Here is a 13,594-nt window from a genome sequence, read left to right on the forward strand (position 1 = left end):
ATCTAGAATGTTAAGCGAAGGCTTATTAGTCTTTTATTGATGTTATTTATTAAATTGCTCTATTATGGTATTTCATCACTTAAGGGTGTTTTAGTCATTCTCTGCCTCTAGTGAGTCTCTATGTATTTTGGGGTTTTACGACGATTTATGTGTTTGTTGCTCATTGGCTGTAACACTAGCTAACTTGATACCTGACTCAGGTTTATCACTGGGTAACGACACTCGGATCGCTCTTACCAAACTTCCCTTCAATACCCTTGAATTGAAGGGATGTCTTACCCTTCCTAGGTTCAGTGATGTTCTCAAAGCCCATACTTTTCGATATTACTAAATATGACTTACTCATCATATCACTTGTCGGTACCACGCCTTCATTGATCCTCATTCTCAACTATCCATATGTGTGCTTGACTGAAGATATTTCGATGTATTACGCTAAGCATGGTTGCATCTTTTTTAACTCACTCCTACGAGTGTTTCTAGGTATGTTTGGTTATTTGTATCCCCCACGGACTAAGTCTTACTATTACGGATCATCCTTAGCTCTTACGGGCCTTAAATAGGTCAAATCTAACCATCCAATGTGAGTAGTATCGATACTCTACTTGTATATCGATACCATAGGGTCAAGTATCAATAACAAAAATGCATTTTGTTGCTGACAAATAAGCTCAGTATCGATACTGTCACCCTGAGTATCGATACTGTAGGGGCAATATTGATACTATCCCTAGCAATATCAATACTCCCTACCTGAAAACCCTACTTTTTACCCCAATTCAACCAGTATCGATACTGTTTATCCAGTATCGATACTCAAACCCAGAAATTACTTGTTTAGGCTAGAAAAACACCCAAAAATCATCATAAATGACTTGGTTTGGTTCCCAATCTTGTAATGAAGATTTAGAAGGTTATTTAGGGTTTTAAGGTGACATAAAAACACATTATTTACATCTAAAATGTCATTTACTCTTGAAATCAAATTTAAACTCAAATATGTTCAACTACACAAATCTTAGCAAATCTTTACATTTAAGAAAGCCTTAACACTCCAAAAGAATAGAAATGCACTACCTTGATGTTTAAATCCCGAAATGAAGCTCTTTGCTTAGCCATACTTCTTTTTTTATGATTTGGATGAGAACCCCCACCTTTTCTTTAGCTAGGAACAAACCAAGACTTGAATCATTAAAAAGATGTTGCTGGAGGGATTATGAACGAAAACTGTTTGGACTGTCGGCTCACCCCATTGCGCAGCGGAAACAAAAATTCAACGGTCTCACTAGCGATCCAAGTACGATAAACCGAAATCGGGAGGAAATGATGAAAATACTTATAATGGGTTCCTTGAAAAACATCAAGGACAACAACGGTTAATGGCCATGTGTATTTAGAGTAGACTTTAATTAACGAATAGTTTGTGATATCTCATATCAACTTATTCGAGCATGGCCATGTGTTTCTAGTCTCACTCAATTAAGTGGTCTGTGATATATCTCCTATTATGTAGGAAGGACAAATCCTGTCTTAATTATACACACCCACTACATATATTGAGATATATTCAATAACAGTCTTATAGAGCAACCAGTTACGAAGCTTGTTTAACTGCATCAAAAATACAACATATATGTTGGGATATTAATCTCAAGTAAGGATAATACATATAGTCTTCACCATGAGCAATGTTATGACTGTCACATAATAATCCAAGACATATGCTCATGGTAGGTCAATCCAATACATTGTCTCTACAATATAATCATGTATCAATTTTGACATCTCTATGTCAATGACAACTCGTTGTCATCAATCAATAACATGTTAGTCTTAAGCGTATTATTATTGTCCATGTCCATAATATATTTGACTAAGGATCTTTTAATAATAACAATAATGTTATTATATGGACTTTATAATCTTTCAGTTTATGTTAAACACATATATATAACTAAAAATAATAGCGATAATGGCTTTATTCAATAAAATCGGTAAATAAATGTATTATTTCAATCATCATATGATTGATCTTTGGGAATACTCTAACAAATGAAGCTTGATAAAAGCAAAAAAAAAGAGCTTTGGTTTTGGTCATTGAAGAGTAAGAAGAAGAAGGAAGATGAATAAATGGAGAGGACGAAAAGATGAAAGAGATACAAGGCTTCATATTTGCAAAATGGAGAATTATGTTTTTGGTCATTTCTCATCTTTCTACTATTCAAAAACCCTCTCTTTATGGCTAATTGGGCTATAGACCGACCCAATTAAGCCCAACTCTGCCCAACAACTTAAATTATAAATTCCACGAGGTTCACATACCTCTTTGTTAAACATGAAACTACTAGCCTGAAATTTGGGGTGTTACACTCGAGGTGATGAGTTTCATGGTAACCGTTGGCAATTGACTGTTATAGTTCTCATGCCTAACAATTCTAAACGGCTAGTTTTGAATTCAAGGGACTCGTCACGTTGAGGTGACAAGTTTTATCATTTTTCTTTTTTAAAATTATTTAAATTAGTTTTAAAAAATATTTCTTAAGGGACTCATCACGTCAAGATGAAGAGTCCCGTTAATATATTAAAATAGTGGCCCACATAAGGCCCACTTAACTAGACCATTATAATATACCCAACGATACTCGTCACCTCTATAATGTAGCATTTACCGTAGATTACAAAATAAAATCTGGAGTGCCCTACTGTGCCAAATAATTTTTGAGCCCTCAGTACTATGCCAAAAAAGCTGGGGGTTGATTTTGTAATGGATTGGACCGCAAAATAAATAAATTTTATCATTATTCATCTAATATTAAAGTAATTACTAATTATTATATATATAAAATGATAAATACTAAATAATAACAAAGTAATAAAAATGATGATAAAATTATACTAGTAAATATATAATAACTATAAATATTAATATGTAATAAATAATAATAATGATATCAGTAAATATATAACAATAATATAAACTAATATATAATAATAATAAATCTATTAGAATAACTATAATATATAAAATAATTATGATAATAATATTAAATAATAATAAGTAATAATAGGATAATAACGAGATAAAAATGAAATTCAACTCCGGATGAAAATGATTGTCTATAATTTTATTTTATTAGATTCTATAATTTTGTATACTTTGTCCCCCAAGCTGGAATCTTGGCTCCATCCCTGAACTAATTGAAACGAGCTACTTCATACATGACTTTAAGCTCACGAACAACTCAAAATATAATATTAAGATTTTATATTTTAAAAATAAATTATAATATTAACTTTATGAGTTTATTTTTTTTAAATGTAGTATCAGGTTTTCAAGGTTCAGGTTCGAGTATGAGTTTGAGCTTCAATTTAATTTTTTTTATTTCAAACTTTTACGAGCTTCAATTCATGACTTTAAGCTTGATTCGAGGTTGAAATTTTTAGGCTCATGAGTTTTTAAACCGAGCCAAGCTTTAATTTAGAGCTTTCAAGTCGAGCCTAGCTCACAGTACTTGAGCTCGACTCGGCTCGTTTACAGCCCTATCATGAACCATCTGCGACTGTTGCCCATCTCAGCCAGACCGACCATGACCTTCATTACTTGTTCGTCTCAAATCTTCGTGTGTAAGCCCTTCTGTAGTCTCTCTCTGATCGGACTTTAAGTGAAACCTTAATACTTCTATTTTAATATGAACGGCCAAATTACATGCAAACCCATATTTTCCCTTGTTTAGATTTTAGACTTTAAATTTTAAATATCTCATGATTTTTTTACTATTTATTAACATGAAACACTATTCTAGTCAATCATTAATAATATAAATATAACAGAAAAATGAAAATAGAGACATGAAAATCATCTCGAAGCGATGGTTAAAAGCCTGCCTTGTAGTTGTGACAAGGTACACTACCCCATATTTATGCAAATGGCGAAAATTATTATTTTTTTCTTCTTCCTTTTCTGTTTTTGTTGAACATTATTGTAACATACTCATTCTTTCTAGACTTCATGTTGGCTCATGATCAGGATATTGATAAGTATGAAAGTCTAACACATTTCCCTTTTTACCATAAACACCCTAAACATGACATGATAAAACTTGACCATGCACGCACTTTTCTCCGGGTTAATGATTTGTTATTATGCTTTATTATTTTTGCTAAATTTAAGAGGAAAGACATTTCATCAGTTATATTTTTTCTTTCCTTAAAAGTCTGCCATTAAAAGATGGATTAGTAGTTTTCTTAAATAATATGATTTTGCAGTTTTAATGTAGAAAAGTTTGGAAACCTAATGATACACGACAATAGCTTACATTTAGTGATAGTTTCCAATGACGTTTTATATGGTTATATGTGTGATATCTGTTAGTCTTGTGTTAACATAACCTAAGTAAGGGTCTAGTTATGCCTCAATTCATGCATTGTAGATCAACACAGACCTAATTTTTTTTAAATGAATACATATATATTAATAATATAATTTTTTATTTTTGAGCATATAAAAATAAAATATTAAGATAGATAAAATTAATAAAATAATTAATTAATTGAAAGAAATTCAAATTTTAAGACGAACACTCTACTCATACTAAACCCTTCTTGCTCTACCACTCTATCAAACTTTGATAATCAAGTCTCTTTGTTTTATTTTTGGGAATTCGCAAATTCAATTAGTAACACAGTTAATTGATTTATGTTAAACTTTAATATGTATTTATGATCATATTTTAATTGTATAACTAATTTTTAAATCATATAAAATAGGATATAATTTGTGAAAATAATAGCAAAATTCTAAATTTTTCAAAATTTTGAAGAAAAAAATATAAAAACTAGGACATGATGAAACCTAATGCAAGGCAGCCTTATTTAAATATTTCCTCTAATACAATTGAAGCAGGGCCAATCGAATGAAGAGATTTCGTAAGTGAAATTGGGCAAGAAAAATAACATGAAATGATAAATCAGTTTAAAAAATCTAATTCTTCATCTCACTATTAATTTTAGTTATATTAAAACGCCGTTTCCATTTTTCTCCTCATTATATGTGAAAGTAGCTGCTTTCTCCATCTGAAGCAATTATTCAACGCAATAAAAATAAAAATAAAAACATGGCTAGCAATCTCTCCACAATAGGAGGTGGGGGCTTGGGGACAAATAATTTACAAATTATTTTGTGGAAGATTGACCTATTGACTCTCAAATCGTGTCACCCATCACATTTAATGCTTCAAACAGAACATTAGTAATTAAAATGGTGTTATAATATTAAAAAAACCATTAATTATTTTTTTTAGAAATAACCCCAAACTAGATTAATTAGAAAATTACTCGTAAATTATTCACGTAAGATGAACTCGCGTTCTCTAAAAAGCAAAGTCAGATCTTGTGTTTTACAAAAAATGAGTTTCGTGTATTTATGGTTGTCTTTATCTAAAATTAAATGAATTTATCTGAAAAAGTTTATGACTCTCGTGCCTTGTTAAACGCAATGTCCATTAAACACATTTTATAAGATGCGAGATAATCCTACCCACATATATTTTTTTAACTAATCGGTTTGAGGGTTAATTCTAAAAAAATAATTAATGAGATTTTTAATATAATAACGCCTTGAACTTTAGCCTAACCCAATTGTTACTTGCATCACAAGGTTAGCGAGAAACAACTGTACGTAGGCCACAGTACAGGAAATCAACGTGGACATTCAGCTGCTTTACAACAAATATTGTTTTTTCACTTTCTTCTCGCCAAAGGAAACAGATAGACGACAGCTCCATATAATTAAAAAAATAAAAATAAGTAAATAATAGATACTGATAATTAATTAAGTGATTAATGTTTATAAATACTGATTAATTGGTCACATAAAACGGCAAAAAGCAGAAGATGGAGTTGTAGTGCCATGATAATTCGGAGAGATTTGGGATGATTAAGGGACCCGAGTCATTATCATTATTTATGTTCTATGTAAACTCCAACCGCCACTTGGTTCTAAAATAATATTATTAAGTTATTCTCCTTTATATGTCAAAATAATCATTTCCCTTCCTATAAATACCCCCACCCGTATCACGTATTTTGTTCCATGCCCAAAGAGAAAAACACTTTGACACCCCCCATTTATCTCCTCCTAAGATCTCTGTATCACTATTCAAAGAAAAAAAAATCTCTGTATCAGAAAAAATGGGTGCTTTGGACTCTCTTTCTGACTATATTTCTGATCTAATAACTGTTCATAGAAAGAAGAAGAAGAAGCGTAAAGTCATGCAGGTATGTTATTTCATCATTTCATCGTGGCTTTTCGGCTTGTGCTTTGTTTTTTTTAAACCATGTTTAAAGCTTGTGGATTTTGTGTTTTTGATTTGCAGACTGTTGAGATCAAGGTTAAGATGGACTGTGATGGTTGTGAAAGGAGAGTCAAGAACGCTGTTTCCTCCATGAAAGGTGCAATTTCAAAGCTCTATTTTATCAAAAACCTTGTTCTTCCCATTAAATAATTAAGTCAAAGGAGAGGATGGTAGCTCTGACATCTTCCTTGTATTGTTCTTCCCGTACTGCAAAAATCTTGAATTTACCAATAAACATGTTAGTCTTTTCAGACGTTCAAATTTAAAAGTCCTTTTACCCTAATAAATGCAATACTGATTCTCAAAAACCAAGTACACCCTTCGCCTCAAGTCATCCATTAAAATTATCCATAGTAATTTTTTACTTTTATCTTGTTTAGGCGCGAAATCGGTGGACGTGAACCGGAAGCAAAGCCGAGTGACAGTTACCGGATACGTTGAGCCGAGCAAGGTGCTAAAGAAAGTGAAAAGAACCGGGAAAAGAGCAGAGTTTTGGCCTTACGTCCCTTACAACTTAGTGGCGTACCCTTACGTCGCTCAAGCTTACGACAAGAAAGCGCCGTCGGGGTACGTCAGAAAGACCGAGCAAGCACTGCCGAATCCGAACGCCGTCGATGAGAAGTTCGTCACTCTCTTTAGCGATGAAAACCCCAACGCATGTTCCATCATGTAACCAATTTTGACGGCCAAGAGCTTGAACTTGGTTGTTTAGGAATTAGGACAGGTTGAGTTTTGGTATTTTATGTCTGTGTGAATGGATTTCCTTTTTTTTTTCTTTCAATTTTTGGTTTTAATGATGTGATGCGTTCGGATTTCATTGTATTCAATTAATCTACTTAGGTTTTTTTATGTAATTATAAATGAATATGCTCTTCTCATCCGTACGTAGCATGTATTATATACTTTTTTCCTTTGTCGTGATATTAGAATGGATCGAATCACCTGATTAAAAATCAGTTCAATTAGTGACTTAATCAGTTCAACTGATTACATGTAATCAGAGATTGAAATATTGAGAACAAAAAAATTGAAGGTTTAACCGACTAAATCATGTGCTTTTTTTTATATCATTTTCTTTTTCCATATCGATAGTTTGTGTGTGATTCTTTTAATAAATATGCTCACCAATAAGGGATCTCAGGTTCGACGTTCCCCGCTAACACAATTTAGCTTAAATATTAGTTTTGGTATAATTATTAACAACTTAGTTCAATGGCTAAGTGTTGGTGTACAAGGGATCATAAGGTTTGATTTCCCTCCCCAACGACAATATATTTTTCTTGATTTTATCAATAAAATCATATAATCTTAATAATGATTTTATTAAAAAATAATTTAAATAAAATAGAAAAACGATATTAGTTTGATGACTAATTTTTGCAGTGTCTCGTATTATAAAATTTTATTTCAATAAAGTTTTGACTGAATTTGATGTTAAAATTAATCAGATAATAATTTAGTTGGCAAATATTAAATTACTTTTTTTTAATTATATACTTTTATAAATAATTTTATATATTTTTACGTGTGACAAAATATATGTTTCGTTGGTTTCAAAGATGTATGCATTTTTTAGGCTTAATACTAAAATAAGTGTCCAAATTATACCTTTATTTATAAATAGGTTCCTAAATTATTTTTTTTACTTATCCAGGTGCCTAACATTACAAAAGTTATCATTTTAGGTGCATCGGTCGTAATTGCCGTTATAAAATCACGTTAAGTGACACGTGTCACAATCTCAAAATTTTGAAATTTTTATTTTTCTTAAAAAATAAAAATATTATTAAAAAATTAAAAAAAAAACCTTTCCCCTTCTCCTCCCCTTACTTACTGCATCCATAGCTAATGGCCAAATGATTGATTAAATGGTTGGCTACAACAGTTGGCTAAACGGCCGATTATCACGATCAAATTTAAAGGATTAAGAGTATTGAGATTTAGATATTAGAGATTGAAATTTAGGAATTTGTGAATTTGGGATTTTAAGATGATGGTAAGAGTTGTGACCGGCCATTAGGTGGTCGGCGACATATGGGTGGCCGGTCGCTGGCGACTGGGTGACCGGAGATAATCGACGGTTGGAGTAAATGAGACTAGAATAAGATATTTTAAGATTTTTTAAAGATTTTTTTAAAGAAAAATTAAAATTTCAAAATTTAAGATTGTGACATGTCACTTAACGAGGTTTTATAATTGTGACATGTCACTTAACGAGGTTTTATAATGGCGGTTATGACCCAGACATCTAAAGTGATAACGTTTGTAACATTAAACACCTGGATGAGTTAAAAAATATTTTAGGCACATATTTGAGAATAAAAGTATAATTTTTGCACTTATTTTGGTATTAAGTTTTTTTTTACACTAAGATGATGTAAGCATGAATGAAGAAGAAGGGGCCGAAGTAGCACAATCTTTTAAAGATGAATTTATTGGGTTCAAATCAACGTTCTACAAATGTGATTTTCCTTTTGTGAAATGTAAGATTATGTCAAAATCATCATTTAAGTAAAAAGCTTAATTGGATAATCTTTATCCCAAAAAAGAGAGGACGGTGATCATGAAGAAGATAATCGAAGGAACTTTGACACTGACATGTATCCGAACCTCCAATCCTTTTGGATGTTTGCCATGTGCTTTTGTCTCAATGCTTCGAAGTTACTGAAGTGATATTCATAATTAATAAATTAAAGTGGCTCCTACCTATTTAACATTTGTTTATTTTGTGGACTAATGAATTAGATAACTTTTTGACGGCTACTTTTAATCTAGTTAATGGTTTCGTATGGTTTCCCATCTTCAATTGACTGTCGTGTGCATTTGGATTAAGATGAAATTATTAGTATAAGCTTTTGTTTGTTCACATATCCACTGCCAAATGGGTTACTACGATTGGGGTTTGTTGTCACCCCTCAAAGCTGTTTATTGTGGATAATGGGTTCATCCCGTCGAATTTATTATTATTCGTTAATCAAGTCAAATTTAATTTAATCAACTCACCGGTCTGAAAAACTACATCATCTGGAGTTGATCCATGTCAATCGCTCTTCTGAAAAAGAACAAGTTAGGATTTATAGATGGAATTTGACGCAAGGAGGATTACGGTGCTTCCCTCCATTCTCAGTGGGAACGCTTCAACGCCATCGTCCTGAAATCTTAATACGGTGAGTAAATAACTCTTTGTTGGTATCGTTTTCACTTCTAGTGTTGCTTTGTTCCGACATGATTTGTGTAAGCGTTGTCGGAACGGTCCTTAAGTTTTTTGGGCTATGGAGGGAAGCGATCCAACTAAATTTTGGAAAAGATTGAGTTTTAAAATAAAGAACAAATAAATAGATTTAGAGTTGTCATCGACCTTTGGGTTAGGTAGGTCGAATACCTAAAAATATCTTTTAAAATCATTTTAAGAAAAATAATTTTAAAATATAAAAAGTGATATGCGTTTAACCAGAAACTCATTTTGAAAAGGGTTCGAGAAACAATTACGCGTGGGGAAGGATTAAAACTCCTACATTGCCCGAAATCGATACCTAAACGATTATACGTCATCTAAATATTAAAATTTGCAAATTCAAATATACATTTAAATTATGATCCTTTTTAGAAAAAAATATAAGGGGTATTATTTTGCACGAACAATTCTCGAAAATACTTTCCTTGTCAGTTAAGGGGCATTTTCATGGATTCCGCATACAAAATAATATTGCCCTAATTTTTAGATAAAATAAATATATTAAATATATTAAAAAAATTCATTCGAATATAAAATGTATTATTTTGTTCGAACAATTCTTGGAAATACAGTCCTTGTCAATTAAGGCGCGTTTCTATAAATTCCTCATGTAAAATAATATTTGAAAATATTACAACTAGCAAGAAATTAACAAATGTGTAAATGATGGATCAAACTAACAAAGATAGTGACTTTAGGGATTAAATTATACAACCAACAAGAAATCAAGGCAACCATTACAAATATTTTACAAACTAGGCACTGCAATCGTAAATAAATCAACTTCAATCATTCAGGACCAAAATGAAAATTATTAAAGTAAGGCACTCAAATTAAAATAATCCTAAAAATAAGAAAACAAGCATAAATGGATTAAAATGAAACATGCACAAAGTTTAAAGACCACCATTTTTCCTTAATTTCATTTCTTTTTCTTTTTCCTTTTTGGGTAGAGAGAGAAGTGACAGTGCGTCTCCGGCGAATGGCTCCGTCGCCAGCGACCCCCGGCCGTCGTCGTACCCTGACGCTTTTCAAGCCCCGATTACACTGGTGGCCTCGTCTCGACGAGGGGAGTTCAGATCTGGGGTCCAAACTATCGGGAGTGGCTTTGAAACACACAAAATAGTCGAAAACATTCAAATTTCTTGACTCCGATCCTTTGTCATTCGCCGTTAGATGAAGCCCAAACAGAAATATGCTACTCCCCTCACCAATGCATACCTTTTCACCGATCGGATCTACGAGATGACTCTCCGAGCACCGACGAGTGACTCGGTCGAAGGTAAATCTTTTTCTTCCCTTTTTTTTCTTTTTTGTTATTTTTTTAATCTTGTTCATTTTTCTCTATTTTGTTCCAATCCTCTCTCGGTTTTTGGATCTTTTTTTTTTCTGTTCCCCGATTCAAATCTACACTCACCTTTATTCTATTTTTTCTAACTTGTTATTAAAGAAAAAAAGGTTGCTTGCTTTTGGTTAAGTTATGGTGATAGGACATGATGATGGCTCTGTTGGGTTCACTGTTGAGATCCCAGATTTTTTGGGAATAGTTCCCAGATTTTCCGGGATATGTTGAGATTTGAAATAATTTTGGATTTTAGTGACTTTTGATATGATTCGAAATAGGGGGTGACTCGGCTCATCGACGACAACTAGAGGCTCAAGAGCGGCGGCTCACGCGTCGGGGAGATAAAAGGGTCAGGTGTATGTACCACACGCGACGAAGGGTCCATCTTCTACTGATGGCCGCGACGGCTATAGAGCCTTAGGGTGAAAACCCTAATCTATTATGGGTCTGCAAGTGGGATTGCTCCCTTCTGCGCCTGGTGGGCCTTGTATGTTGGGCTTTGTTGGGTTTTGGGTTGATTTTGCTATTGGGCTTTAATATGGTAATAATGGGACTGCCAAACAAAATGTAAAATAATAATAATAATAATAATAATAATAATAATAATAATAATAATAATAATAATAATAATAATAATAATAATAATAATAATAATAATAATAATAATAAAGGGTCTTCGGACGAAAATGGGTGTCGATAGCTACTCTTTACCCGTTCTTGTGTTAACAAGAATAGGACAAAGACAAAGAGACGACTAGTTTTCGTCTGGTCGAAACTGTGCTTTGAAATCTGATATTGGATCTGCTCCACTATTTCTTCAGGGTAGATCAGATCGAGAAACATTGATTCATTCTACTGTTCTTTAGGGAAGAATGAATCGAGGTACACTTGTTATGCTTTTTCTTGAGGGAAAATCAGATCTGGGGACGTTGATTTATTCCACTGGTCTTCATGGAAGATTGAATCGAGGTTGACTTGTTCTAATGTTACTAAGATAATATCAAATCTTGAAAGAGAGGGTTCTCTTCTACTACTTGAGGGAGAATCAGATCTGGAAATGTTGATTTTTTCCACTGTTCTTCAGGGAAGATTGAATCAAGGCAGACTTGTTCCGCTGTTACTCAGGGAACATCAAATCTTGAAAGAGAGGGATATGTTCCTCTTTTTCTTGAGGGAAAATCGGATATAGGGATGCTGATTCATTCCACTATTCTTTAGGGAAGATTAAATCGAGGTAAACTTGTTCCACTGTTACTCAGGGAATATCAAATTTTGAAAAGATCTGGAAACATTGATTAATTCCACTATTCTTCAAGGAATATTGAATCGAGTTCGATTTGTTCCACTTTACTCAGGGAATATCAAATATCGAAATAAAGGGGTTTGTTCCGCTTCTTCCTAAGGGAAAATCATATATGGGGGTGTTGATTCATTCCACTGTTACTCAGGGAAGATTGAATCGAGTTTGATTTGCTTCTCTTGTCTTCAAGCATATCAACTCTGAAAATTAAACATTAACCCTTGTTAGTATGTGTTTGAGAATTCGAAAACATCATACCTGAAAGTCTTGGGAGGATAATCTTCGGAAAATGATTTTCTTGTGGAACATTGTCTCGCAACCACCAAATACGGGAGTCTGTCTCGACTTGAGTGTCAGTTGAATCTTTCGCTTTTTGGGACTTTGAATTGGTTACTTTTTGAAAAATTTCATTTTTCAGAAGAGATTTAAATGAGAAACTTTGGAAATTGTTTTCTCATTTTTTTTACAGAAAATCATGCGAAAACATCCTACCCGAATAACTTATACATGGACTGAAGGACTTATCATCTTGTTTGAAAGGTTTATAAATGACCCGAAGGATTTAAGCATCATTGTCGGAAGACTTACTGATGGCCTGAAGGACTTAACAAATTTGGGAATAGTTTACTAGGTAAGAAACTTTTCTTACTTTTAAAAGAATATTCAATTTTCAGATTTAAATGATACACTTTTATCATTTTTCGAAAAGCATGTGAAAACATACTACCCAAGGTCTTATGGATGGCAGGAATGACTTATCATTTTGCTCGAAAGACTTACGGATGACCCGAAGGATTTAAGCATCATGCTCGAAAGACTTACTGATGGCTCGAAAGACTTACCAATTTTGGAAACTTTTGCAAATCAAGCTTAGTTTTTCAAAAAAACTATCATATCCAGAAACCTCTGAAAAGTAGACTTAGCTTTTTTGAAAACTAATTTAAAAATACCCTGTCAGGAAACCTCTGAAAATCAGACTTAGTTTCTAAAAAAACACATTAGTTAGGTAACATGCCCACTTCAAAAATGATGATTATTATGTGTATTGGGCTAATCAATTCTTGAGTTTTTGATGCTGATCGCTTGTAAATATATATGCTAAGGTAAGCAAATCTGTGCAAGTGTACACAATCGATATAAGTAATATAGTAGAAAGTTGAGTATCGTCTCCACAAGGATTGGTGGGAATTTTTGATGTTTTGCTACATCTAGAACTATGTGTCACAAGCTAGGATTACAGTTCTTGTCAAAGAGGAAAGTAAACTGGAATAAATGGTTTAGATAGATGGAAAAGTATTACTGAGGCAATAATTAATGTAAAGTATGGTGTGCAGAAAAGTTTGGTTGAGGCAAGAGAATAA

At 32.8% G+C, this 13,594-nt stretch overlaps 1 protein-coding gene across 1 annotated transcript; it reads left to right on the top strand.

The window, feature by feature from the left end:
* Window positions 1-6,106: 6,106 nt before the first annotated feature.
* LOC120122080 (heavy metal-associated isoprenylated plant protein 20-like) lies at window positions 6,107-7,134 on the top strand. Its single transcript, XM_039141321.1, has 3 exons — window positions 6,107-6,276; window positions 6,375-6,450; window positions 6,734-7,134. Exons 1-3 carry the CDS (start codon window positions 6,190-6,192, stop codon window positions 7,024-7,026), a joined length of 456 nt encoding a protein of 151 aa, XP_038997252.1. The 5' UTR covers window positions 6,107-6,189; the 3' UTR covers window positions 7,027-7,134.
* Window positions 7,135-13,594: the final 6,460 nt, after the last annotated feature.

This window comes from Hibiscus syriacus, unplaced genomic scaffold (assembly GCF_006381635.1).
Source record: "Hibiscus syriacus cultivar Baekdansim isolate YM2019G1 unplaced genomic scaffold, ASM638163v2 tig00110384_pilon, whole genome shotgun sequence".
NCBI lineage: Eukaryota > Viridiplantae > Streptophyta > Magnoliopsida > Malvales > Malvaceae > Hibiscus > Hibiscus syriacus.